Below are 24665 nucleotides of genomic sequence, written 5' to 3'. Positions count from 1 at the left end.
CTTCTCTTGGTGACGTCGTGCGTCCTTCAGCGATCCTTTTCCGTGTATAGTGCTGCCGGAGTTGCTTCTCCGACGCCGCTAACCTGCCCATCCCGGCCTCGTTTATATGTGACGTCGTGCTGGAGATGCGCAATCGGATCTCGCCGGCCCATTTCGCTCCTCTGCTCAGGGGAGTGAAAAATTAGTATTAATGCTTGGACGGCCTCCCATCTGCCGTGCCGACTTCTCGGGCCCGTACCTCGTAAGTCTATGCTCTTGGGCGCATTTAGTCAGTACAAGCACATCTCCCTCGCCTTCACTCACACTCACACTTCAACTTCATTCTTTACACATACAAGGACGTTCAACCGTCACTTTATTTACAAATGGTGAGCTTGTTTTGTCGTGCAAATAGATCATATGATTAACCACTCTCTGTCATGAACAGCCACCAATCCAGGCTCCCAATGCTTTGGGGCCTTCAACACCAGCACGGCTTCATCTTCATCACAGAAAGGCGGCCTCCTCCAGCCCATTCTCCTCATAAACCCATGGCCTAGATAAGCATATATCGTTACAACTCCGGTTTTCGTTCATTTCAAAAAAGAGAACAAAAAAAAAGCGTTTCCTTCTCCAAGGGGAAACATTGTCACAGAATGCCCCGACAAAATATCCAACCGGTACGCGAAATCATCATCCCAACCAGAAATCCCAAGAGAACAGGTGGAATCCATCTTTAAGGATGGAAAAAAAAAGACAAGAAGAAAAAGTTCCTCCTTTGGTTTAAACAAGTCACAACGCCGATAACAAAGTGTCTCCATGCAATGAGTCGACAAGGAGGGGGAAAGGTGAAAAGCGGAAGGTAGGGGGGTTGAGGAGACACAAAAGTCAAAATGATCATCCAACAGAGCACTTCGATGCACAGAATTAATCGTCAGCCTTGGCGTTAAGCATAATTTCGTTGCGAGTTATTCAGGCGCTGCCGCTTCTCCGGCGGGCTGTCATGATCGGATATGCGGCCAGAGGATGCATCCATCGTCGAGTACCCGCCCCTATTCTGCGATATGTTATACTGGTTGCTCCCGTCCATGAGCCCAAAACTCTGGTCGACCCCGTTCTGGGACATGTGGCCGGACGACCAATTCGAGCCGCTGGCACCTGCGGGTGGAGTCGGTGACTCGAATTTGATGCTGTTGCCCGTCGTGCTCAGATACGGAACGTTCATGAGGAACCCAGGCCCGTGCCCATTATCCGACTGGCTGGGTGGGTTCTTTAACAGGTGTTGCATGTTTGTCTTGACCGACTTGAGCATCCCTTCCTTTGTGAATGGCTTGGCCAGCACTCCATTCATCCCTGTGCGACGGTCAGCTTGACACCCAGCAACTAGACTCTTCCTCTCTTCCATCAAAACTTACCATGCTCGAAATATCCATTCACTTCGTCCGGACGAATGTTTGACGTCATCGCAATGATGGGCGTCGTTGGGCAATGTTGGCGGATATACATGGTAGCCGATACACCATCCAACCGGGGCATGATGATATCCATGAAGATGAGGTCGAAATGGTCGCGACCAACGGTGCTGACCCTGCTGAATGCTTCCGCGCCATTGTTCTGCAGTTGTTAGCCGCTAAACATCGCCGACGAATAACGCGGGACCATGCGCTGCGCAACGTCCTTTGATTATTTCCGTTTTGGGAGAATGCAGTCTACTTACGGCATGTTCAACATCGCAGCCCATGGATTTGAGAAACTTAATACCAATCTTGGCACACGTGGGGTCGTCTTCCACCAGGAATACAACGGGTTTCTTTGGCCCCCACAGAGACGCAGGCTTATCCATCGATCCTGAGGTGCCAGGTGCGTTGTTCATCTGACCGGATGACCCTGGCTGCGGCGTGTGTTGCTGATGTTGTTGATGTTGGTCCATGGGGCCGGAACTGCCTTCGTTGGGAATAGCATATGGAATCTTGTTGATGTGATCCGAATGGAAAGGATCAATGCCAACGGTCTGTCCTACGGGGTAAACGGGGTACCGGCTAATATCATTCATAGGGTCATGCATCATCGGCATCGATACGGGGGTTACCATGGTCGCCGAGTCGGCCGGGGATTCGTAAATGTCATGCAGACGCTCAAGCTCACGATCAGCCACGGTGTCGGCTGGGACACTAGAAAGCAGCTCTCTCGCCCTTCTAAGCTCCGGCACAGCTTCGTCTCCTTCGGCCGTCGGCATGCTGCCATTCGAGTTCATCTGGTGGCCCATCATCCCATTATTCCGGTTATGGTTGTAAGGGGAGAGGTAGTTGAGCATCTCATACTGCGCCTGCTTCTGAGCATTGAGCATCTTTTGCAGCGTAAGAACCTCATTGACGAGGAGCCTGTTAGTTTGCGAAACATCGGCAAACAGCTCCTGGAGCTGCTGCACCTGCTGCTGCGTAGCCGTCAGCTGCTCGGATATGACGCTGACATGCTGGCTCGTAGTAAAGTCCTCCGCGACCTGAGGTTTTCTGGTGGCCGGCGCTTTTCGGCGGATATTATCCAAATCGTCTTTGCTGTCGACACGGAAGTAGGGATGTTTGAACTCTAAAATCTGCGCGTCGAGTCACAATTCTTAGCCATGCGCCCCCAACGTAGTATAACTTGGGTTATTCCATCGGCCAAGGGACTTACATTGCCATTCGGCGAGGTGGAGTCGCCATCAGTGGATGGCTTAACCTTGTGGAAGTCGTATTTGTTAAGCTGTCGGATAAAGCTAGACATATTGCTGTGCTTGAAATGCTTCGGTAGGATGGACCTCGTGAACTTTTCGCCCTGGTTGGAGAAGAAAGAGTCAATACTGGTGTACGCCGATATCCAGTTGTAATCAAGGTGAATCCCACCTCGACGACGACAAATGAGTCGCCATCCTTGCCCCATCGTGCTACATCTTGGTGTGACGGGTCTTCGAGCATGCTAAGGCAACGTCAGTCGGGTGCGTAGAGGGTTATGGTTCGTTGGCGAGCAATTACCGAAACAGCTTGCGGACCTTGACATCATCCATCATATTAGCAATCGTGTAGTTGTGCGGCGGGCAGAGCATAAGAATCCTACTCACAAATTCACTGGCATTGTTTCCCCCACCGCCCTGGGCGGCGGCAGCCTCTGTCCCGGACATTCTGGGCCGGGTCGGTGATGCTGAGCGGGATCCAAGAGGCAATATGCGAGGAAGCGACGCGCCTCCAATTGAGGCTCAGCGACGGCCAAGGATCGGCAAGCTGCAGTCGCAGAGGCAGCAAGAGAACTCGCTCGGATTCTGCGTCGACGGCCCCTTGCCTGTCCTGCTATACCTTCAATCTCCCTCTCTTTGCGTCGGGTCGGACGAGCGTTGACGGCTGGACCTGGGCCTTTGGGCTTGGCCTTTTGGCTGGCGGACCGGAGCGACGGCACAAGGACGTAAAAGCGCCCGGACACGGAGGTGGTGCGCCGGGCTGGCAGAAGGACGGAGCCAATGTTCTGCACCGTCAAACGTCGAGCTGGCAGGTGACGTCGCAAGTCGGCGAGCGAGATTCGACTCGACTGGGAGCGAAGCAATTGACCTCGAAGCCTGGCTGGTCGAGGCTGGATCGAGGTTGGACGATTTAGCCCAGCTCCGTTGAATGGGCGAATGGATGGCCCGAGATGGAGTGGGCCGGGCCTAGGCTAACAAGGAAGATCAGGTGGGTGGTTCAGAAGGCACAGCGCTGCAAGTGTACTGGAGCGGTGCCAGATACAGCGATTGATGGCTGCTAAGACGCGGGCAGGTATCGATACTTGACAAGCACGGCAGGCACATGCAGTCAATCCCTCATGCGGCTAGGAGGAAGCTGAAAGCACGGAAATCATGCATCCAATCCAGGCGAAGAAGGCAAAAGAACCAACAGGAAACAACACGCAGCAAAACACACAGCACTACGACCCTGTCTATTGACTACTAGAGGAATCATTCCAGAAAAAAAAAATCAAATGTATCCACAGGGGGGGAATAATAAGTGTTAGAACAGAAAAAAAAAAAAAGAAGGGGGTCTCAAATCCAAAGGCCGGGAGCCATCGTGTGTTCCGTGTTCTATTTAGCCAGATCCGTGTGGCGGTCCCTAATGCACGGTACATGCAAGCCTCGTTTCTTAGGGCATCCCCAGGCGCTAGAGCCGTGTGGCGCATAGTCCCTCACACGGAGCCAGAATCCCCAGTACTTGTAACTAGACTGGAGGCCATGACAGGGAGCAATAGCGTTTTCGTGCCAATTTCAATGGCCACTTTTCAGCCAGCCCCGTGTCTGTCCGTCTTTCTTGTTCTGTGCCAAGCCCCGGCAGATGATGACACGATAGGCTAGGTCCATTTGATGTGCTTTCTTTTTTCTCGTCTACGGAGCACTGCACTCTTGTCTAACGCCTAGCGCAAGTGTAAGCCACATGTACCTGCACCCGTACCTGTCGAGATTCAACATGCCAGACATGTACCTGTACCGACCGATACGAGCGCCCCCGCCATGTGTGTAAGTCGGGCTCGTAAATTCTACATAGTACTTGCTCACAGGCATGTTGGATTGCATCTTGTGCAGCCTCCACCAAGCCGGGATCCTCCGTATTGACATCTGAATCAGCTGGCGGAGTTGTTTTCTCCAGCATGGAGTCTCTGTTGGCTCTCAGTTCCATCCTAGTGGTAGAGCTAGTCCTTGGTAAGCTGGTCAAGCTTTTTAGCCTCAATTTCTAACTTGACCCCTATACCCGTCCAAGCGCGATGGAGTCCCCAAAAGGATAATATCTATCAGTCTCAATTCGTGATATAAAATGAGCGCCGCTATTAGTTAGCACCTTACGAGGCAGCCATTCACAAGACAAGCCGCTGTTGGGACGGCATACACGTGTGTGCCATCCAATCTCTCGACGATGCCAACCCCAACATGCTGGACTCGTACTCCGTGTGTATGTGTGCACTTATCAGCTCTGCCCCCCATAGCAGCCACCTGAACAAAATCATGCAGGGAAGCAGGTGATGAAAGGGAGGTCATTTATTATCTGGGGGGGGCCAAAAGCGCCTGTATGCATGTACCAGGGGGTACTTCCTTTTTTTGGGAGCCTACCGCTTCAAGCAAGAATATTCACACTCGACCCTTTTCTAGCCGTGATGCATGCCAATTGGATACTCACGATGGTCGCTTTGCGGGGCTGAACTGGAAAGACGACCAAGGCGGCGACTACAATGCGATCGACTCACACACCAGCCGCTTTTTCTCCTACTCGGCGACGAATAGAATGCCCGAGACGCTCGCTTCTTAGCACATTGCAAGTGTAATAACTGCAACATTCATCAAATGCTAATCAGGTCACATCTCCCTTGCAGCACGCGCTGGACGCCTCGCCAGCATCAAATCGCCGACTTGGTAACATGCATGATGTGCTGCAGGCCTTGGACACGGCTCCGCTGTCGGCGTTCCCCGTCAGCTTGTCATTGGACTCCGTCGCTTCGGGACAAGTCCAAGTGCTTAGCATGATCAACTCGACGCAGATTGAATGTCTGGTGGGATGCCATGGCATGAGGCCAGAAGCAAGATGCTGTCCGTACCTACTGTAGCCTCCAGAGATGGGATGTAGGCAAATACTCGTATTTGTGTGTCTGTCTCAAGTACAGATACATCAGTGTGACAGACTATCTCTGCCGCTACATCCACAGGTCCTCGCTCGGGTCAGCACCCGTCAAGGTGGTATTCCAGTTAGGCTCAGCGGACCGGCCTTCCGCAAGATTGCCACCCAGGGATCATTCGCTGTTTGTACGAGTACTTTGCGGGTAGTGTCTACTGTATTTCGATGCTACTCGTACTGGAACATCACGGACTTCGTCTACTTGTAGCACCACCTGGATGCTCGCAATGCCTGTTTAGATAACCTTGAAATGTCTTGAATATTTTTGCTCTCGAGGGCCTCTAAAAATAAATCAACTCTGAGACCAGCCATCTGCCTTTCACCAGGACAGAGACGGTCCACAGGCAGGCAGGCATGCACGCTACGCTGCCGCAAATAGAGCAAGACACGCAGGGAGGGAGCGCGACCCAGATCTCTACTAGAACTGCTTCAGCAAGTATAACAGTATAACAGTACTCGTATAACATCAATGGAATATTTGTGCTGTGGATCTAATAACCCGCCGGAGCAGACTCCGTTGATCTTCAGAGTCTGGCACTTGATTTACAGTCCGGAGTAGGTTCGGGATCACGATATTATTAGAACCCCCTGGAACAAAAAGACGCACCACGGAATGCTTCCAGAGACAACATTCACAAAGCCTCCCCTTTCTTTATTCATTATTAGCTGAGACCTGGTCGGAATCTGACTTGCTCGGGCTCTCCTTTACCGAATCCCTCTATCCCCCGCACAATGCCGATCAGTACTGTATCCAGCAATGAACCAACCTTGGCAGAAGCTGGGATTTGCCGTCTCAGATAGACAGATGTCGATGCCCATATGCAAAGCACACATCCAGCCAGGTACTATAATTGGAGCATGGTGAGACTTGAGACAAGAGATGGTATATTTAGAAGCTCAGGAATGCTACATGCAGGCCCATCCGACATGCGCCTTCAATCTTGTGACCCAAAGTATTTCATATATCGAAAGACATAGTGGCCCCATTTAGCTTCCGGGCCCTCGTCTGGAGGAGGACATGGAGCGTATTCGTCCAGATCCACGTCGAGGGTGCGGATCACCTGGAATCCTGCCTTTTCGTAAATCTTCCACGCTGGCTCCGACGAGTGAACCCAAGCAAAGACGCCTGCCTCGTCGCATATGTTGGTTCCCCAGCGCAGCAGCGCAGACCCAATGCCTCGCCGCTGGAATTTGGGCGAGACGGAAAGCCCGATAACCACGAGACATTTGGTGCCTTTGGGCATCACCTCCTTCTGCCACGCATCCAAATCAGCGCCTGTAAGTGCCTGGAGTCGCTCAATGGGGTCGTCTGGATCCGCATCGGGACTGGGCTTTGGCTCTACCGCAGAGGATTTCTCTTTTTCCTTGTCTTTGCCATTCTCCTTGTCATTTTCATTTTCTGACTGCTGTGCCGGAGCTGCAGCTGGCTTTTCGGGAGGTTGGATTCTGCCTTCCACTACTGGCATCTCTTCGGGCGAAAATCCGATGAGCCCCCAGTTGCAGAAGCCGGCAAATTCCCCGGTTTCGTTGTCGACGGCCTTTAATATCACGCATCGAGGCGATTTCAGCATTTCTGGGAGGCTCTGCGTCTGGTATTCCTTCATATTGAACGGGTTTCGACCCAGAGCTTTCATCTGGGTTTGGCGATCCGTCAGGAAGGCATCGCTGCTGAGCTGAGCCGCCTCGGGCACATCCTGCAGCTGGAGAGCTTGAATGGTAAAGGTCTGCCCAGACATGGTGTAATATGTGACGAAATTTGTCAACTGACACGTATTTTATCACATATTCTTGTATCGAACGGCACTGGGGTGAAGCATTTGGCTCCAAGGTTTATTAAATAGGTATTGATGTCATGCATGTTGAAGTAGGTAGGTACATGTACAAAGTAGTAGCCAGCTTCGAATATTGATGAATGGCGGGGTGAGCGGCGTTGAGTCACCGGCGAAGGTGAGGGAATAGAACCATGTGGATTTTATCCAGCGACGAACCTCTCGCCATATAGAAAAGCGCGCTATCAACCATCATGAGGCCTCGGAGCTAGCCTTATGAAGCAGCTCGAGAATTGTGTTGGCATACGCTGTCCCGTCGCCCTTGATCTCCTGCACAACCACCGTCTTATCTCTCGATCTCGCGCCTTGAGCCAGAACCAACTTCGACTTGGGAATGTCCAGAGCCTCGCTGAGGACCTCAATCACCGCCTGATTGGCCTCGCCGTCTTTGGCTTGAGCCGCAACGCAAAGTTCAATCACGTCGTCGGTGACCATCTGAATGCCCTCTCTGGTCTTGCTCGCCCCCGGCTTGACATGCAGTCGCAGCTGCAAGATGCCCTGAGGCGCCTTCTTGGAACCAGCCAGGAAACGCACGGCTGCGCTAGCCGGAGATGCCATGGAAAGTATAAAATAAAGGATCAGGGCTGGATCGCGTCGATGGGATGAGATCACATGCACTCGCCAGGTTAAGCCCCGACTCTGCCGTTTTCATAGATTAACCTGGCCTGGGATCAAGCACATAACGCGGGTGGGAGCTGCCAACCCAATCGCCACCCTCATCACTAGTAAGTTCAGTCGATCAGCTTACCGCCGGCTTCATCAGCTAAAAACAACAGAGTTGATGAGATAATCTCACATCAGACACAAGACGCAGCAGCAAAACTCAAAAGTCTCCCAAACGCCGTTCCAATTGCTCTTCACACGAACATGAATTGGTAGAAATGAGATGAATGCAGGGTAGGCCCCTCGAATGGATATGACGGGAGATGAGCAGCCACTGCCGTATTGCTGCTGACCTCCAGTGCATAGCCCGCTAAAGCAGGTCCCCTTCAGAAGGGCCAGGCGTTGCACACGACCTATAGGCGCCTCAAGCTATATACAGCGAAGAAATTCCAACTCGACTCGCGACATCTGCTTGGTCCAAAATTCTCGGCCCAGCGCCTGCATCTCAACTTCAGGCCGCGACCAGACGCATTGCAGTCTCCAATCCCGCAGCATCACCGCCGCCGCTCGTCTTCGCCGTTTCTCTTCCTCTCTATCGAGCGCCATGGCATCGGCGTACAGCGCATACCATGGCGCCAAAAGCTCGCAGTTCACAGTCACGGCACTTGGGCGATGGTCCATCTTGACGAAGCAGCTCCCAGGTTCGTCATGCTGCATGCTGCATGCGCTCCTTTTGCGGGCTTATGGGCTAATTAATCCTTCTAGCTGTTGACAAGATCCGAGTTCTTCATGTCTACGATTTCGACAACACACGTGCGTTTACCTCTTGCACTCCCACCACCAGCTAAACTCCATTCCCAAGGCTGACCTTGAGAAACCTTTAGTGTTCCGAACTCCCATGCCAAACCCGACCCTGTGGACCGGTCCGACGATAGGATTGCTCGCGACCCAAGAAGCTTTTTCTAATGGCGGGTGGTGGCATGACAACCGCATCCTCGCAGCCACTGGCGAGGGCGCCGAGAAGGAAGAAGAGCGAGCTTGGGAGGGCTGGTGGAACGAAAAGGTGGCTGACCTTGTCAAGCTGAGCACAAAGCAACCAGATGCCCTCTGCGTGCTGTTGACGGGCCGCTCTGAGCATGGCTTTGGCGAGCTGATCAAGAAGATGGTGACCAGCAAAGGGCTTGAGTTCGACATGGTCAGCTTGAAACCGAGGGTCAGCCCATCAAATCAGACCTTCCAGAACACAATGCACTTCAAGCAGCTGTTTTTCGAGGCTCTCATGGAGACGTACCAGCAAGCTTCTGAGATCAAAGTGTACGAAGATCGCCCGCGGCATACAAAGGGATTCCGAGACTTCTTCGCCGAATACAACAGGCGTCAGACTGAAGCGCCCACGCGAGGGCCCATAACGGCCGACGTTGTCCAGGTGGTTGACTCGTCCACACTTCTTGATCCTGTCGTTGAAGTCGCCGAAGTCCAGCACATGATCAACCAACACAACGCTACCCTGACTAAGGAGCCCTCCTCCAAGAGCAAGCTCATGATCAAGAAGACAGTCTTCTTCACGAGCTACATGATAGGCGCCGATGACATCAAGAAGCTTTTGAAGCTTGCGAAAATCCCAGCTGGCGTGTCGAATAACGACCTCAAGTTCCACGCCAACAATATCCTCATCTGCCCCAGGCCATGCCCCACCAGCATACTCGAAAAAGTTGGCGGCATGGGCAGCAAGATGCTGTGGGAAGTCACCGGCACTGCCTGCTTTGACAACTCCGTCTGGGCTGCGTGTGTGCGTCCTGTGCCGCATACTGCCAAGTTTCACACCGATAATCCCATACCACTTGTCGTGCTTGCCCTTAGAAAAGGCGCTCGCCCTATGGATGCTGGGAAGATTACTGCTTGGCAGCCTGTGCCGGTAGAAGAGCGCTTTTCGTTTGAGACAACTGTCGGCGAAAAGGTGATCCTTCGTATTGAGGCAGAGGATCCCAAGGAAGACGAATACCAGAGTCTCTTCGCCAACAAGTCTCACAAGCGCAAGCACAATGCAGACGAAGAGTGGGCGGCTCGGTCCGTGCAGTATACCGGCCGAAACGAGACCAGAGGCTTTCACTCTGGTAGGGGACGCAACAAGGGTGGAAACCCTAGTCGAAGCCATCGTGCCTCCAGGGGTGGACGAGGTGGACGCGGCCGCGGTGGCCATGGCTACCGATCTCTCGACGACGTTGACCCCAAGGGTCACCAAGCAGCGAATGATGCTGGAGCCTCGAGCTCCTTTGGTCGGGGTCGACCAATGGGCGGACAGCCATCCAACGGTTCAGATCTACAGAGTTACTATTAGAAGTAGGATGGCTGCTGCTTATATCGATATCTAGCATGGATATGAACATAGCTAGCGTTCTGAAGTCTGGACGAGCTGGAGGAGAAGAATGTCCAAACCAAGGCATCATTTTTCTTTCATTTTTCTTTCATTTTTCTTTTCTCGTTTTATGTACGGTACTGATAACGACGGAGGATATGGGTCTTTTGCTTCATCACCCCCCCCAAATTGCGTTCAAGGAGGGCATTTCAGGCAATTTCAGGGCGAAATGGCGCTTTAGGGAACATGCACATTGAGATAAGGGTCGGAGGGGAGAGGGACGGGATTGATTTTTTTTCAAGGCATATTCGGATTAAGCTTATCAATGAGGCAATATATGATGATACCCAGCTTGGGCGAACTTCGCTAGCTGTCTAAATGCCCCCTTTTCTTTGCTGCTCTTTCTTCCCCGTCTTTCTTTTGTTGTCTTGGTTTATTTGCCTTGTTTCATTGTGCCTATCCTTTTTTACTTTTTACTTTTTGGTTTGTCTAATCACTGTCATCATCGTCGTCGTCATCGTCGTCATCTTCCTCCTCTGCGTTTTCAAGCCACTCGACCAGCACTCTGCACTTCTCCTTCAATCCAGCCATAGACTCACCCTCCACCGCACGTGGATCCGCCCACCAGCCCAGAATTCCTTCCTCCTCCAAGATATCCAGAGCGTAGAGCTGCTGCAGCATGGCAGGGAGAAGCGTAGCAGTCTTGCTCTGCTCCTGGCCCTTGGAGTAATGCTGCAAGGCCCGCTGCAGGGCGAGGATGAACTCGATCTGCGCCGACTCGCCGCCGCCAACACCAACCTCGTTGACGAACTTGGATGCGCCCTTGCACGCGGTGAAGGCCTTGTCCGCCGCCTTACTGGCGTCGAGGCCGCCGTGTTCGGGGGTAACGAGCTCCACGGCGCGGCGGGTAAACGCCGTTGCGACGGCCTTGCGCATCATGGCATCGGATGCGTTGTTGGCCAGACGCAGACCCATGAATTCCAACTTGGCAGAGTCAAAGTCGCCAGACTCGGCGCGCAGGGCGTCGAGCAGACCGTGGACGGCATCGGCGTGGAAGGACATCTTGCCAGCCGAGTCGTCTGACGCAAAAGACGAGAGACGTGATCTGTTGGAGTGGGCGACGTCGGTGGAAAGGAAGTTGCTGTCGTTGTCATCGTCCGAGTCGACGTCGGAGGCAAACGTTGAGATGGAGGAGGTGGATAGGTTGTAGTCTGCGAGGGAGTAGATGAGAGACTTTTGGAGTCTGGAGGGGTCTTCGTCGTCGAGCTCGTCGTCTTCAGGATCGAAGAAGGGGGCTGCGTTACTGTCAGGACCGAGCAGGTTGGTGTCCTTGGTGACCTGTTTGCCTATGGAAGTAACGGTTGAGAGCACCGCGGCGGTAGAAAAGGAGATGGAGTCGCTAATGTGGACGCCGAAGGAGATGAGCGATCCAGTAGGTATTGTGCAGCCTTTACCGACGACTACGTTGCCAGCCAGGATAGATTGTGAGATAACGGTGCCGTCTCCCACGGTGGTGCCGTTCCAAATGAACGAGTTCTCCAGCGTGACATTGGCGCCAATCTTGCAACCAGCGCCAATGATAGAGTTGACGATTTTGCTTCCGGATCCGATGCTCGAGTCGGTTCCAATGACGGAGTTTTGGAGCTTGGCGTCTGCTGCGTGAGATGCGCCAGTCTCGATAACAACATTATTGCTGTGCTTCTTGTACGCCTGCTTGGGCATGATGTTGTTTTCAGGGATAAAGGGAAATGTCCATCGGCCTAGAACGTCTCTGCTGATGGAGTCGTACATCTGCAGGTTGCTTGCCCGAGCAGCATATCCGTCCTCGAAGATTTCAGCGTAGATCATCTTGCCGTTAAGCTCCCAATCCTTCAACACCCCATGTAGGAAGTTTCTCCTCGGCAGTTCATAGTCGAAGCTCTCTGACCACAGAGCCAAGACCTCGGGGGTGCAAATGTCGATCTGAGCATCTATCAGGTCGGCTCGTACCTCGAACTCAGTCGACAGCTCATCAGCAATGGCAGGATCCATGGAAAGGTAGTGGTCGCTCTGCAGGGGGTTCATCTCATCGTAGTGAAGACAGCGCTGGGTCTTGGTGTCCACCACAAACACGGGAGTGATTCCGTTTGTCTTGGTTCTGTGATCTGCGGGCCCTCCGCTGTGCAAGATCATGGTCATGATGTTCGCGGCACTCGTCTCTCTTCGTTTTCGGTGCGCTGCCAAGGCGCCGTCCAGAATCAGGTTCGACACCAGGTCGCCATGTACCAGGAGGAAATCACCGTCCACCAACGATCGCTTGTCCATGTCGCGGAGAACGTCGCCAACCGACCTCGCATCGGCAACTCGAACGAACTGGAGCACCGAAAACGGGCAAGATTTTGACGACGACGTCCATCTAGAGCGACCGATGTAGTCTTCGACCTGGTCTGTGTGTGCGCCACAGTAAATGTAGACTTCCTGAACGCCGTTCATGGCCAGGAACTCGAGCGTATACTCGATAAGAGGGGTGTTTGCCAGCGGCAGAAGACACTGTAGTTGGAAGGAGTCAGCTGTCGGTTGTATTCTCAACCAAGCTCCTCAGGATTGGCAAGGTCCACATACTCTTGGCTTCTCTACTGTAAAGGGCTTGAATCGATCCTGGAACGAGTCTGCGAGAACCTGTAAACCGACCACTGGTTAGCTATCGCTGCAGCAGAACCCCGCGATGACTGAACGCACCACAGCCTGCAGAACATCTTCGCCCTTGCTCTCTGCGCCAGACTTGGCGGGTTTTTTGCCCTTTGCCGAGCTGGCGCTGTTCTTTCCCTTGTGCGACATGGTGAAAAGCCCGGCGCAAAGAGATGCAGCGGCGACGAGCGCGTGGAATTGGGGATTTATGGTGGGAGAGATGGATTTGCGACAAGCATGGTGACTCAACCAGCAAGGGCTGTGGTGGAAATTTCTCACCGCGGTGAAGCTTTCGGTGTGGCGTCCAATGGTGGGGTAGCGCCACGGCATATGCGTTTCTACCGTATTTTAGTGGTGCCTTATAGGATGGAAGCTTAATCTTGAGTCACAAGTGCCGTCTCGTATAATTAAGTACTAACATTGGAAAGAATTATACGATTACTAGATAAAGCAAAAGATAATGAAAACGTACGTGGGAGCAAAGTTCTCGACTCAAGCCCCAGACAGAAAACGGAAGGGAAGCCTAAACCATCAGTTGGCCCTTGACTCCGGATGGAGCCGATGGGATCGGAAGAACGGTGTAATGAATTCGATGAGGAACGATAAAGAGAGCGGGATGCATAAAATGAAGGAGCACGCAATGGAATCAGTACTATTAACACCTTATTACAGTAGCATCTACTATTCTTACTATCTAGGCAGCTTTAAATTTTAGGTACGAGCCGCTGGACAGCCGATTTGAGGTGCTGAGTTGCTGTAGGTATTCTATTTTATACCTAGTAGGTATTATCGCGTACAGAACTGCAGGGTATTGGAGATGAGATTCCTAAATCAGCGCTTTGCAGTATATGGTGTCAATACCAAGAGTGTTCCACTGATTCTTGGAAGCAAACATGGTCAGAGCCTCCACTTCGTCGCCAGTTCTTGAGCACGTTTTTTACCGGCAATGATCAACTGTTCGTCAACAATACACAGTTTCATCGTCTGAATACGCGTATAAGCGAAGCTAAGGCTCGTATTATTACAGCACGCCAACTCCAACGAACTGCAAGCTAAGATAGACATACTACAACAGAATCTCTAAGATCGTGAGTCCCATATTAAGGAACTACAGCCCCAGGCTTCTCAGGGCTAAGATCACAATAACTAAGTGGAGGGCTTACGGGACGAGGTTAAAGACCTGAAAGCTGAGATCTGTAAGAAAGAGGTCCTAATAATAGATTAGGAAGAAAGGCTGGACATATTATAACAGACTCTTTAAGATTGAGAGTCTGAGAACGATAGGCTATAACTTAAGATTTTCTAAGACGAAGACAGCGAATGCCATATACTCATTTCAACTGCTATTCTGAACAGCTCATTGTAATGCTCAACTCCTTCTCGATCTTATGCGTTGTGCTATCTTCAAGGTTATACATAGTGTTGGGTAAGAAGATAAACCGATGAAATATTGGCGTAAATAATTTACTTGTGAGCCGTGGAAATCTATGCCATGGGTCATCGCAAATTAATCGCCGCAGGACTAGAATGCGAGGCTGTCGTCTGCGTAGTCGTTGCGTGGTTGTTACGTGGTTGCCTCTCGGCCTGGTTGGGGAGCTCGCGAGGGTTCTTCGAAGGATTATAGTTACTGGTGTTATCATAGTTCGTTATTTCATTAAGCCCACTGCGGTTGTGCCTCAAGACATGCCCCAGACACCAAGCACATCTTTCTGAACAAGGTGACCCTGCTTCTCAACGCCCTGCTGCAGCTTCTTCACTCGTCTGACTGTTAGTCCCAGCGACAAAGGGCCCAGGATCGTGCACAACATTATAGCCCACGTAACAATGAGAAATATTTCCGAGCTCTTTCCATCCTTGGCTTGTGGCGAAGAGAATATCTTGTTACTCTCCGCGATGGATGAAATCAAGAAACCAATCTCGCCACGAGCAGTCATTGCGCAGCCTAAAATTGAGGCAGGGTAAATTGATCGCGGGTTAGTTCCCGCAGGGTTAGAATGCGAGGCTGCCGTTTGCGTGGTCGCCTCTCGGCCTGATTGCGATGATTGCGAGGGTTCCTGGACTTGAGCTGCGCGTGAAGAAGTCGAGTTACGGGACGCCTTAGGCTTTTCGTGAATTCGTCCCCAGAAATGTGCCATTTGTAATTTAGGATGCTTGATAAAGGCTAATAATTTAGTAGGTAGAAGGGATGTTACGGAAATGCGGAGGAGCCAGACACCGCATAATAACTTGCCGACCATCATTAGAGTGGTGTATACAATCCCTTTCCACACGATGGAGCCCTTGAACATCTCGGTAATGGGGATTGAGAAACCAATTGATGCCTTAAATAATTAGAGAATTTCTTCGTTGTTAGAGGGAATCACTTACAAAAAAGAATGGCTTCAAAACCCTATCAAGTGGCTGCAAATAGTATCTTTCGAAAATGGCGATTCCAGATGTATCCAGTTGCTTGGGCTCTGGTACAGGCTCAGAAGTCCTCGAATTGTCTGCTTCTGATCGTCCAGCAGTCTGGTCTTGCACTGGAGGTGGTGTTCCCGTTGCTGTCTTCTCACTAGCAGGATGGGATACTTCAGAGTCCCACCAGCTGATGGCCGCACCCGCAATATAGGCAGCAAATAAGTTAGAAGTACCTGCGTATGTTGACCCAGCAATACAGCCAATTAAAACGGAAGCGTGGATGATCCATGGTGTTCCCCTTTTGTTAAGAAGTTGATTGATAAGACCTTGAGGATGTTTTATCCGCCAAGAGTTCAACCAGAGCGTGAGCGGTTTAACCATGAAGACGCAAACGAGAGGAGCGCACCCGGCAAAGGCGATGGATACTAGGAGTGGCCTAACGATAGTGACGGCACTGATTTCGGAGGCGGATGATCCCAGATTGGAGATGATCTGGACCATGATAAGACCGACGACGTCATCCATCATGGCGGCACTTGTGAGCACGATGCCAAGCCTGGACGTGATCAGACCAGTTGATCGAAGCACCGTGAATGTCGTTCCAAGGCTTGTAGAGCACAATGCTGCACCAGCAGCAAACGCCTGGAGAGGGGTCGCGCCACTGAGCTTCTGGAGGACGAAAGAGAGGCCCATGGGCACGCTGACACCAGTAATGGCAACACATGAAGATAGCCAAAGATTGGCCCAGAGGGCCTTTAGAGAGGTCGACAGGCCACCTATTTGGGTAGATTGGATTAGATTGCTATAGATCAATAAAACGATGGAATAGCTCGGTAGGATTTACCTTCGTAGACCAAGAGCAGCAATCCAAGATAGCCTAATTGGACAACAACATGCTCAACTTCTGCGCTCAGCCATTTGGCTCCGGGTGTTCCCCAGGCAACTCCTACGAATATCTGTCCAAGGAGACCGCAGTAAACACTATGATCGAGCACAAAATTGGCGACATTGAGGACAAGGAGGAAGGATGCCTGGATAAGGATCGTGATGATTCCTGGCTCGTGGTATGGAAGGGAGGCCTCCATTATGACAATGGAATTCTAAACCTGCGATTTTAGAGCCATATGACAGATTTACGGCGAATCAAGAGGGCGGATGTGACGGGATGCCAGAAAGATTATGAGATAATGGTAGATTGGTAGATTTGAACATTGATGATAAGAGAGGGATTGGCGCAAAGGAGGTTGTCGATACAGGTATTCCAGTTGTTGGACCCTCTTTAAAAAAAAAGTCCGGGGTTGGCTTAGCACCAGCCCCAAAGTTACTTGTAGATCTATTCTAGTTGTTTTCTGCCGATTTACCGACATTGGAGATACATAGATAAATAAATAAATAACCCCTAATAGGAATACATAATAACGGCTCCATTGAAATGAAGCGATTGAGTGCCCAAGAATGATTTGTGACATCCTGTAGGGATGGGTTAGTGTCGGCTTTGCACCGGGTGTCTCTCAAAGTGCCAAGTCCGCCGTCTCACAGATGCCCACCGAGAGTTGTGAAAGCCTACCTACTTAATGCACGTACATGTATGTATGTCTCGTCCGCCATTATAGTTGCAGTAATTTGTACTTTTTGTATATACGTGAAAGGTGTTTAGTTAGGTACTACCTAGTAGTTAGACAGTCTGTAATCTGTACATGATGTAGAGGCATACTGATGCACCAAGGCGACTCCATCCATCAACTATTGAATCGACCACATCCAGATCATCATTCCCGTAGTTCCTCTTCCCGCCGATGCAATCCAGTAGTACAAAAAAGGTGATAGATAAGATACCTCTCATCTATATAAAGTTTGCATCCTACCATAACTCTAGGATGTTTACTAAGTTGCATAAACCTCTCGGTAGCTTCAATGCTATGCCTACCAATCAGCATCATCACGGCAGTGAAATTTCGATGCCCGAAAAGCCACAGTTTGCCACCTTGGGAGCCTATGAGTGCCTACCTATCCGGCTGCCACTTCCGGATCATACGACTTCGACAAATCCACCCCGGACCGCTATGAAAAGTTGAGAGCTTCAAGGTGGCTGGAGGCTCATCTGTAGGCTCAAACAGTTAAATGACCCCCACTGAGCGGGTTGATGAGGCTCATGTGTTTCTTCGAGCGGCCCGGCAGCTCTGCCTCCAGATTCTAATGTGCTATAGAAAAAAATTGGAATGGAGCCGAGTCAGCGTGTAGGGCTGATGGTAAGTGTTTTAGGTTAAATGTGAGTCAGTGTACAGTAGATGGTCCCTCGAAGCCTGAAGATTGCTGATGTCAACCAGCAGCCGGAAGATGGAGACCCAATGCATCTTTGCCCAAATGAAATTATGAATTTCTTTCTGGATGCCAGAAACAAGCAGGGATTGTGGTCTAAAGAATGACAGGGTGGAATTGCTCATAGATTGCGCGGCCAAGCAAGCGGCCTGCGAAATCGCCACCCTCTTAGATGCCATGCCGTGGCTAGCCCCCTTGGACTTTTTCTTTTTTTTTTTTTTCCACTTGGGAAAAAAATCATTAGCGAGTGAGCGCGCCGATATATGTACGAGTATAAGACACGTAGCTGATTGGCGAAAGCTTTGGGCGCACCGTGCCTCTGTGCTCCGTTTGGAATGCTTCGGTTTAATGCAAGCAAGGGCATACCAAGCAGAGCACAGATAGCCCTTGTACAACAAATAGGCGGCGACAGCAGCATTCTGTGCTCCTTGCATACAAGCACATATGCCTCTCTGTATCTGCACGGGCACAGCCACACGGCCTGCAACGGTCTGGCCGCTAAGGCAATGAAGAAACGCCTTCCATGTGCTTCTTATTTTTTCATCCTGGGACCACACCCTGCTTCGGAGATTCGACAGGGCTTCGCTGCACCGGGAGGCCGAGCGTGGGACAGCGGATAGCAACCTCCGAAGGCTTCCGCATACTACATGAAAGGCTAGTAGGAAGCATTCGCAAGTACCTGCTACCAACTGGTGTTAGCAAAAGCGGGCAAATTTGGATGTAAGGGCACCATCTAAAGACGTTTGGTGTTATGTAAGTGCTACTATGTAAAGACGGAGTACGAGTAGCAATAGTTGCATTGATTCTGACATGCCGGATTTCTGCTAACCCCGGGATACGGAACTCGCTTGTAGAGTTTTTTGGACGCCGGCCGGAAGAGATGCTGCTTTACCCACCCAGACAATACCGTATTATGGAGTACTCGTCCAGCTCCAGCAGAGATGAGATATCAAGCGGCTGCGGGCACATGCTTGCATCTCATTCAGACTGCTGGAATAAAACGGTTGATTATTGAACAAGCTCCCATACCAGCCGTAAAACAAAACGACGCGAAGCGAAACGAACCAGAGGGGTGTTGGCATAGTGGAAAAGCGAGGCTAGCGAGGGCCGGTGCATCTTGGCCAGTCTCGCGCTAGCAAATTGATTTCGACGTAAAGACAAGACAGGGAGCCTCGGGGCTGGTGGCGCCGAGGAATGAGACGGTGTACTGGCTAAGTAACCAAGTTGCCAAGTAACGTGTGCTGGAAGTGCTAAGGCAGCGTTAGCAGAGCGCTGGCGTTTTGGCGACATCGAATTGTCTGCTGAACGGAGGATTGTCCGGATACAGCTTCAGATGCTGTCTGTCGAGTGGTGCTACCGTCCGGAGAGTTAGCAGTTAGCGGGTGGTATTTCGCACTGTGACAAGCACTGGGCAGTACTCCAACCCAATGCGGGAAATGCACGAGCACAGTATTACGGCGCAAGCTCTCGTGGCCACTTGACGGGCTCGGTGTGCATGCAGACGATGCCGTCTTGGTAGTGCTGATTAGTACCTCAACCTCTCCAGCACACGATGCGAGTTCTACCTACTGTACTGTACAGACTATACAGAGAGATACGAAGAAAGGCGGGCCATCATATTACAGGACTCCCACATGCGCTGCACAGTGTGAATTCTCCCTTAGTATAGGTCCCTCTGATAGCTCCTCTCCTTGTGAAATGCGACGCCTGGTATCACCGTCCGTACCTGCTGCCTTCCATTTTTCAATCAATCCCACCTACCTCGTTTCCCCCCGTGGTAGTACGAGTAAGACGAATAAGAGTTCCTTCCATCTTCTATTAGGTAAGGTATACTCCATCATCGCCAAACTTCTGTTTCTACCACTACAACTCTTCTTCCGTCTTTCAACTCTCTCTTTTCTTTCCTCCTCCATCTCTATCTTTCTCCCACCCTTTCTCTCTCTCGCTCACTCACAAAACTGGCTGCCTCCTACCACCACTTGATTGGGTGAGGCAAAAATATCCAAACGCGCGCGCGCACCCACATGCCGAAAGAGTGCCTGAGTCCTCTGTCAGCCACTACTGTACGAGGAGCTACCAAAGCTAAGCTGCTACGGCTCCAGCGAAAATTCTCCATCGACAGCACTACTTCCTGGGACTAGCACTGCATAAAGCTACTGCCCATGAACCTAAGAACGCTCCTCGGGGTGTGCCGATTCACCACTGACTTTTCGATCCGCTGTCGCATCTGCCCCATGCAGCCCTCAATGGCGGCACCACCCCCCTCCCCAGCACACCAGAAATCCTCAAGCACCGCTGCGAAGGAAAAAGGGAAAAAAAAAAAAAAAAAAAAAAAAACAAAGATCCCCCCCCAAAGGCCAACCACGGCACCCCCAAAGCACGGAGCCACAGCAGGGACAAGGGCGAGCCACAGCGTTGCGAGACAAGCACAGCACAGGGGCTCCACGCCCAAGACGGTCCAGAACATCAGGCCTGCTCCTACTAGGGGAAAAAGCGTCCAGATCGAAAGCTTGGCCCCGCCGCCAGTTGCGTCTCTAATTAATATACACCCGACCCAGCGCCTCCATCACCAGCCGACGGGGCCTCGAGGCAACATCTCTTGCTCGCCCATTTGATCATACTTTTTCTTCTCTTCACTTCCTACCATCGTTTCTGCCATTTTGACATCCCCGTCGCTTCATCCTCTCGTCCCGTCCCGCGTGCCGCAAACCCGACAAAGAGACGACTTACAACCATTACTGGATTGGCGGTCCGGCTTTTGAGAGCTGCCAACGGTTTCAAGGGCGCCTTCGTGTCACCGGCATTGCGCTTACAGCGGCGGCGAAGTCTCCGAGGTGGTGAATGAGGATCGCGGTCACAGCCAACTCCAGCTCCCCGGTTTTGCTGAGTTGTGATAGTCGTGTCCTCCCCTCTCGCCCCTAACAAGCGTCCTATGCGGCTTATCGCACTATCCTCTTCACCAGTTGCTCGACCGCCTATACGTTGCGACGATACGTAAAAGGCAGACGGGAGTAATATCTTTACGTGAAACACTACAGAACCAAGTCGGGTTGAATTTCACAAGCTTCTCCTAGGTTCTTTTTGAATCTTGATAAGCGCCTCGGGGCACGTAGGCGCTTCGGATCGCCGTAAACATGTTTCGTTCAAGGTGAGGTGCTTCCTATCTGTCTCGTACTGCCCATCGCGAGCATATCGCCCATGTCCCTCCAAGGATTGTGTCATCCTCGAAATTCCAAATCGACTTGATATGGCCCCAGCAGCTGGATAGATGCGCCGTTGCTGGATATTCCTTGATAATAGGAACTGCGCAACCTCGACTTACTTACCAGCTTTGATTTACTAACGTCATTTGTCGCATGTAGAACAAGCGCGCGGAAGCCTGATGATGAGCTGTTGGCAGACTTCAGACAGCAGTTCCCAGAAGTCTCTACCGGAGTCACAGAGCCTACCGCCCCTGCCATCTCTCAGGCAACCACTGCCGTCTTTCAACCCATTATCAATGCACCAGTTAATGAGAGGTAGGTTGCGCTTCCGTCTAATAAGCCGGTGCCTCATGGTCAAGCTTCGCTTGGTTGCTTCAGCCTTGTGTTGGTAACGGCTCGGTTCGGCCAAGTACTAACAAGGAATATGATAGAGCACATATTGAGAATGTAGCCTTTCGAGACATGGACCCTACGCCCCGAGCTGTTAATGACCCTTGGCGATTTACACCCTCACTTCTTGATGCCAATGCCTTCACCTTCAACCCCCTCACACCAGGCATTGCTGGCGTCGCTGGCGTTACTGGTGTTACTGGCGTTGCCGGCGTTCCAAACGTTACCGGCGTTGCAGGTACTCAGGCATATTATCCTCCTACTCCTGGAGGATCGGGCACCTTGCTTCCCCCTCAGGCGGTAGAGATGGGCCCCCCTCCCGCAATGGCTATAACCACTGGCTTAGAGACTCCATTATCCGTACCAACGACTCTCGATATCATCCAGCCAAGCATCGAAGTTCCCAACTTGGCAGGCTTCCCTGCAATAGAAACTCTTCCGATCCCCCCCTTTGACCCTTTTGTCCAGGCACCTCCCCCGCAACCAGCCTTTGTACCAACCGAGTTCGTACATCACGATACGGGTTACGAGACGATGGATCACGATGCATCCCCAATGGACTCTGATCCATCAGAAGAACGAATTCCGACGATTGCCTCTGCATTGCACCCACAGCAGCTAACAGGAGTCCCAATTGCTCTTCCTCTCCCGGCCTCTGCCGAGAAGTTTCGGTTTCACTCAACACTGAATGCTCCCACAGCTATGGTAAAGCATGCCACCGAGATCCCGGTAACTTACTTGAACAAGGGGCAAGCCTATACGTTATCTATCGTCGATACGGGCACCATGATCCCTGTCGGCCCCGGTACTAGATATAGAACGTACGTGCGCATATCATTTGAAGATGAACAGCAGCGACAGAAACCGGGTGTTTGCTGGAGCTTGTGGAAAGAGGGAAGAGGGACAAATGAGGCCCATCAAAGAGGGGGTCGTTTACAAGCCGTTGAGTATGTTGAAGCTGGCCAACCCGCCGAAGGTGATGACAAGAGAACGCGGGTGGATCTGGAATCCTCGTCCTTTGACGGGTTTTCCGTCATATGGACGCCGGGCTTGAATGGTGCCGCCGAAGTTAACATTCCTGTCCGCTTCAACTTTCTCTCGACCGACTTTAGTCACTCGAAAGGTGTCAAGGGTATTCCTGTACGGCTCTGTGCAAAGACTAGCCTCTTCTCTTCGGATCAGTTACCATCGCCTCCGGATGCAGCCCCTGAGACATGCTATTGCAAAGTCAAGCTCTTCAGGGACCACGGTGCTGAACGGAAGCTTTCCAACGATGTTGCTCATGTGAAGAAGTCGATTGACAAGCTCAAGCAGCAGATCGCGCAAGCGGAAAATGGGCTGAAAGATTTCAAACGAAAGAGAGCCGGCGGCCTGGGTAAAGCAGGGATACCTGCCAAGCAGAAACACAAAAGAACTTGGTCCATGTCTTCGACCAGCTCTGCTGGTGGTGCAGCTCCCCGTCTGACATTGGAGGAGGATTTACACTTCAAACTGCAGACGCTCCAAGATATGTTCACGAGCACAAGGCCTGTGAGTGTTTTGTATCTACGGGGCGAGGAGCTTGATGACCCCGACCTGCATCCTGTGTCATTACAGGGCGAAGCATTACCGGGCAAGGCAGACTTTTTGCGCGAAGGGAGCAATTGGCAGGCTCGCAGCACACACAGCTCCGTTGCCGGTTCCTTGGTGTCCCCCTCCCCAAGCTCACTCTCTCTAGCATCTCAAGCATCTGCCATCGGCTCCGGGTTACAGTGGCAAGGTTTTGATTCTACCGGCGTCAAGAGGGTTGAGAACCCCACTACAATCAGCAAAACGGAGGAAGACGGGACTCTGAGTGGATGGATCGAGGCTCTAGGCGTCGACCCGTCTTACCGACCTCCACCTGAACGGCCAGCCAAACCGGTCGCATGCTTCTACGTTGCTTATTCGGGAAAAGCAGAGTCTGGGAAGAAGGAATACCACAGAGCCATATATCTTTCATCGCGCACGCTCCAAGAACTCAACGGCCGGATCGCCGCCAAGTGGGGACTCGACGCATCCCTTATAGTCCGGACTATTCATGTGACGAAGACTGGCATCGAGGTCGAAATGGACGATGATGTCGTTCAGGAGTTGAGAGAAGGACAAGATATGCAGCTCGAGATTGAGGATGTGGTGGAACAACCAAGCATCAAACGAGACTGGGAGATGTCGATTGACGATGGGCCCGAGGTCCCCACGTCGATACCGACAGGCCTGGCTCTTCGGCTCATTTTTTAGAGATATTACGACTGGATGGCGCGTGTCCTTGTTCTTCTAATTTTGTTTTCTTCTCCTTTAGGAACCCAGTAATTCGAGCGAGGCGGGCATGGAAGTGGGATATTGTGCTGGCGTTGGAAGGTGTTGATGATAATTTCAAAGATACCAAGGCGCCTTGGATTTACCATGTTGCAATTGCATACCCATCTTTACCTGGAACTGTGGGACGGTTGCCTTGTCGGCTACTCACATTCTGCTGGACGGGATTTGAGTTTATGATCTGTGGTTGCTTTTGTTGCATTCGAATACCCCCAACTGGATCATTACTGTTTGGCAACAGCTCATTTTCTCTTTCTCTTTCTCTTTTTTCTCTTTTTCATTTTTCTTCTGATTCTTGTTTCTTTGATTTCATATGGTGGTTTGGATCCGGCTGTACACGCATCTAGCTAGGATATAGCACACGACTAATTTCGCCTTTTTTGGGTAGCATCTCTTGGTCTGGCTTGGTATTACAATGGGTAGGAGGACTGGGATGTTGACATGATATACACGCTATGGGAAGGCTTTAGGCCAGGACATGCATCGCCTAATGGGAATATGACCAAATATGCATCACGCAGATAATGCCATTGTTTTTTTTTTTTTGATGAACCCCAAGCTCTTTGTTTATCTGCTTTCCATGTTGGGAAACTCCGCCCTTGCGTGTAATGCCTACTACTATGTACCTGTATGTAGTAGGTAGTTTGGCATACTCGTACTTCGTACCTGTACAGTACTCGTACGTACTTGTACAGATATCGCTTCGTCCACTCGACAAAGGCCCAATAAGCCCTGGGACGTTGGGCATATATGGAGAACAGCCTACGTCGTACAGGCACTAGCTCAGAGTCACTAGTATGGATGTTGAAAGTTGCCAGGTTGCCAGGATCCTCCCCCGTTGAGTAAAAAGGAGAAGAGTCGAAAAGCTTTGCACGGACGGGGTACAGAGTAGTACCTGCTTTTGCAGCAATGCGTGAAGCAGCAG

General features: G+C 51.4%; 8 protein-coding genes across 8 annotated transcripts; 3 read left to right on the top strand and 5 right to left on the bottom strand.

The window, feature by feature from the left end:
* Positions 1 to 383: 383 nt before the first annotated feature.
* On the bottom strand, positions 384 to 3136 carry SKN7 (Two-component response regulator receiver; the record flags this gene model as incomplete). The annotated part of the gene is made up of 7 exons (XM_014102062.1): positions 384 to 1332; positions 1395 to 1593; positions 1697 to 2572; positions 2653 to 2793; positions 2862 to 2934; positions 2991 to 3007; positions 3077 to 3136. 7 exons carry the CDS (start codon positions 3134 to 3136, stop codon positions 926 to 928), a joined length of 1773 nt encoding a protein of 590 aa, XP_013957537.1.
* A 1350-nt stretch (positions 3137 to 4486) lies between these two features.
* Positions 4487 to 5276, top strand: TRIVIDRAFT_199687 (uncharacterized protein; the record flags this gene model as incomplete). The annotated part of the gene is made up of 4 exons (XM_014102061.1): positions 4487 to 4492; positions 4534 to 4675; positions 4809 to 4922; positions 5053 to 5276. 4 exons carry the CDS (start codon positions 4487 to 4489, stop codon positions 5274 to 5276), a joined length of 486 nt encoding a protein of 161 aa, XP_013957536.1.
* Positions 5277 to 6574: 1298 nt separating this feature from the next.
* On the bottom strand, positions 6575 to 7375 carry TRIVIDRAFT_56114 (uncharacterized protein; the record flags this gene model as incomplete). The annotated part of the gene is made up of 1 exon (XM_014102060.1): positions 6575 to 7375. The coding sequence occupies one exon, from the start codon at positions 7373 to 7375 to the stop codon at positions 6575 to 6577; it is 801 nt and encodes a 266-aa protein (XP_013957535.1).
* Positions 7376 to 7741: 366 nt separating this feature from the next.
* Positions 7742 to 8014, bottom strand: TRIVIDRAFT_139499 (uncharacterized protein; the record flags this gene model as incomplete). The annotated part of the gene is made up of 1 exon (XM_014102059.1): positions 7742 to 8014. A coding segment is annotated over one exon (273 nt), but the record flags the coding sequence as incomplete, so codon positions are not given.
* Positions 8015 to 8575: 561 nt separating this feature from the next.
* TRIVIDRAFT_82465 (uncharacterized protein) lies at positions 8576 to 10409 on the top strand (the record flags this gene model as incomplete). Its single annotated transcript, XM_014102058.1, has 3 exons — positions 8576 to 8772; positions 8837 to 8884; positions 8956 to 10409. The coding sequence occupies 3 exons, from the start codon at positions 8676 to 8678 to the stop codon at positions 10407 to 10409; spliced, it is 1599 nt and encodes a 532-aa protein (XP_013957533.1).
* A 507-nt stretch (positions 10410 to 10916) lies between these two features.
* TRIVIDRAFT_37783 (uncharacterized protein) lies at positions 10917 to 13244 on the bottom strand (the record flags this gene model as incomplete). The annotated part of the gene is made up of 2 exons (XM_014102057.1): positions 10917 to 12956; positions 13146 to 13244. The coding sequence occupies 2 exons, from the start codon at positions 13242 to 13244 to the stop codon at positions 10917 to 10919; spliced, it is 2139 nt and encodes a 712-aa protein (XP_013957532.1).
* Positions 13245 to 14770: 1526 nt separating this feature from the next.
* TRIVIDRAFT_56118 (uncharacterized protein) lies at positions 14771 to 16576 on the bottom strand (the record flags this gene model as incomplete). The annotated part of the gene is made up of 4 exons (XM_014102056.1): positions 14771 to 15153; positions 15184 to 15415; positions 15462 to 16267; positions 16336 to 16576. 4 exons carry the CDS (start codon positions 16574 to 16576, stop codon positions 14771 to 14773), a joined length of 1662 nt encoding a protein of 553 aa, XP_013957531.1.
* Positions 16577 to 21170: 4594 nt separating this feature from the next.
* TRIVIDRAFT_148539 (uncharacterized protein) lies at positions 21171 to 23662 on the top strand (the record flags this gene model as incomplete). Its single annotated transcript, XM_014102055.1, has 3 exons — positions 21171 to 21328; positions 21445 to 21580; positions 21650 to 23662. Coding segments are annotated over 3 exons (2307 nt in total), but the record flags the coding sequence as incomplete, so codon positions are not given.
* Positions 23663 to 24665: the final 1003 nt, after the last annotated feature.

Source organism: Trichoderma virens (genome assembly GCF_000170995.1).
Source record: "Trichoderma virens Gv29-8 chromosome Unknown TRIVIscaffold_5, whole genome shotgun sequence".
Classification (NCBI taxonomy): domain Eukaryota; kingdom Fungi; phylum Ascomycota; class Sordariomycetes; order Hypocreales; family Hypocreaceae; genus Trichoderma; species Trichoderma virens.
Note: the sequence above shows the minus strand (reverse complement) of the source record. Positions and strands in the feature narration are given on the sequence as shown.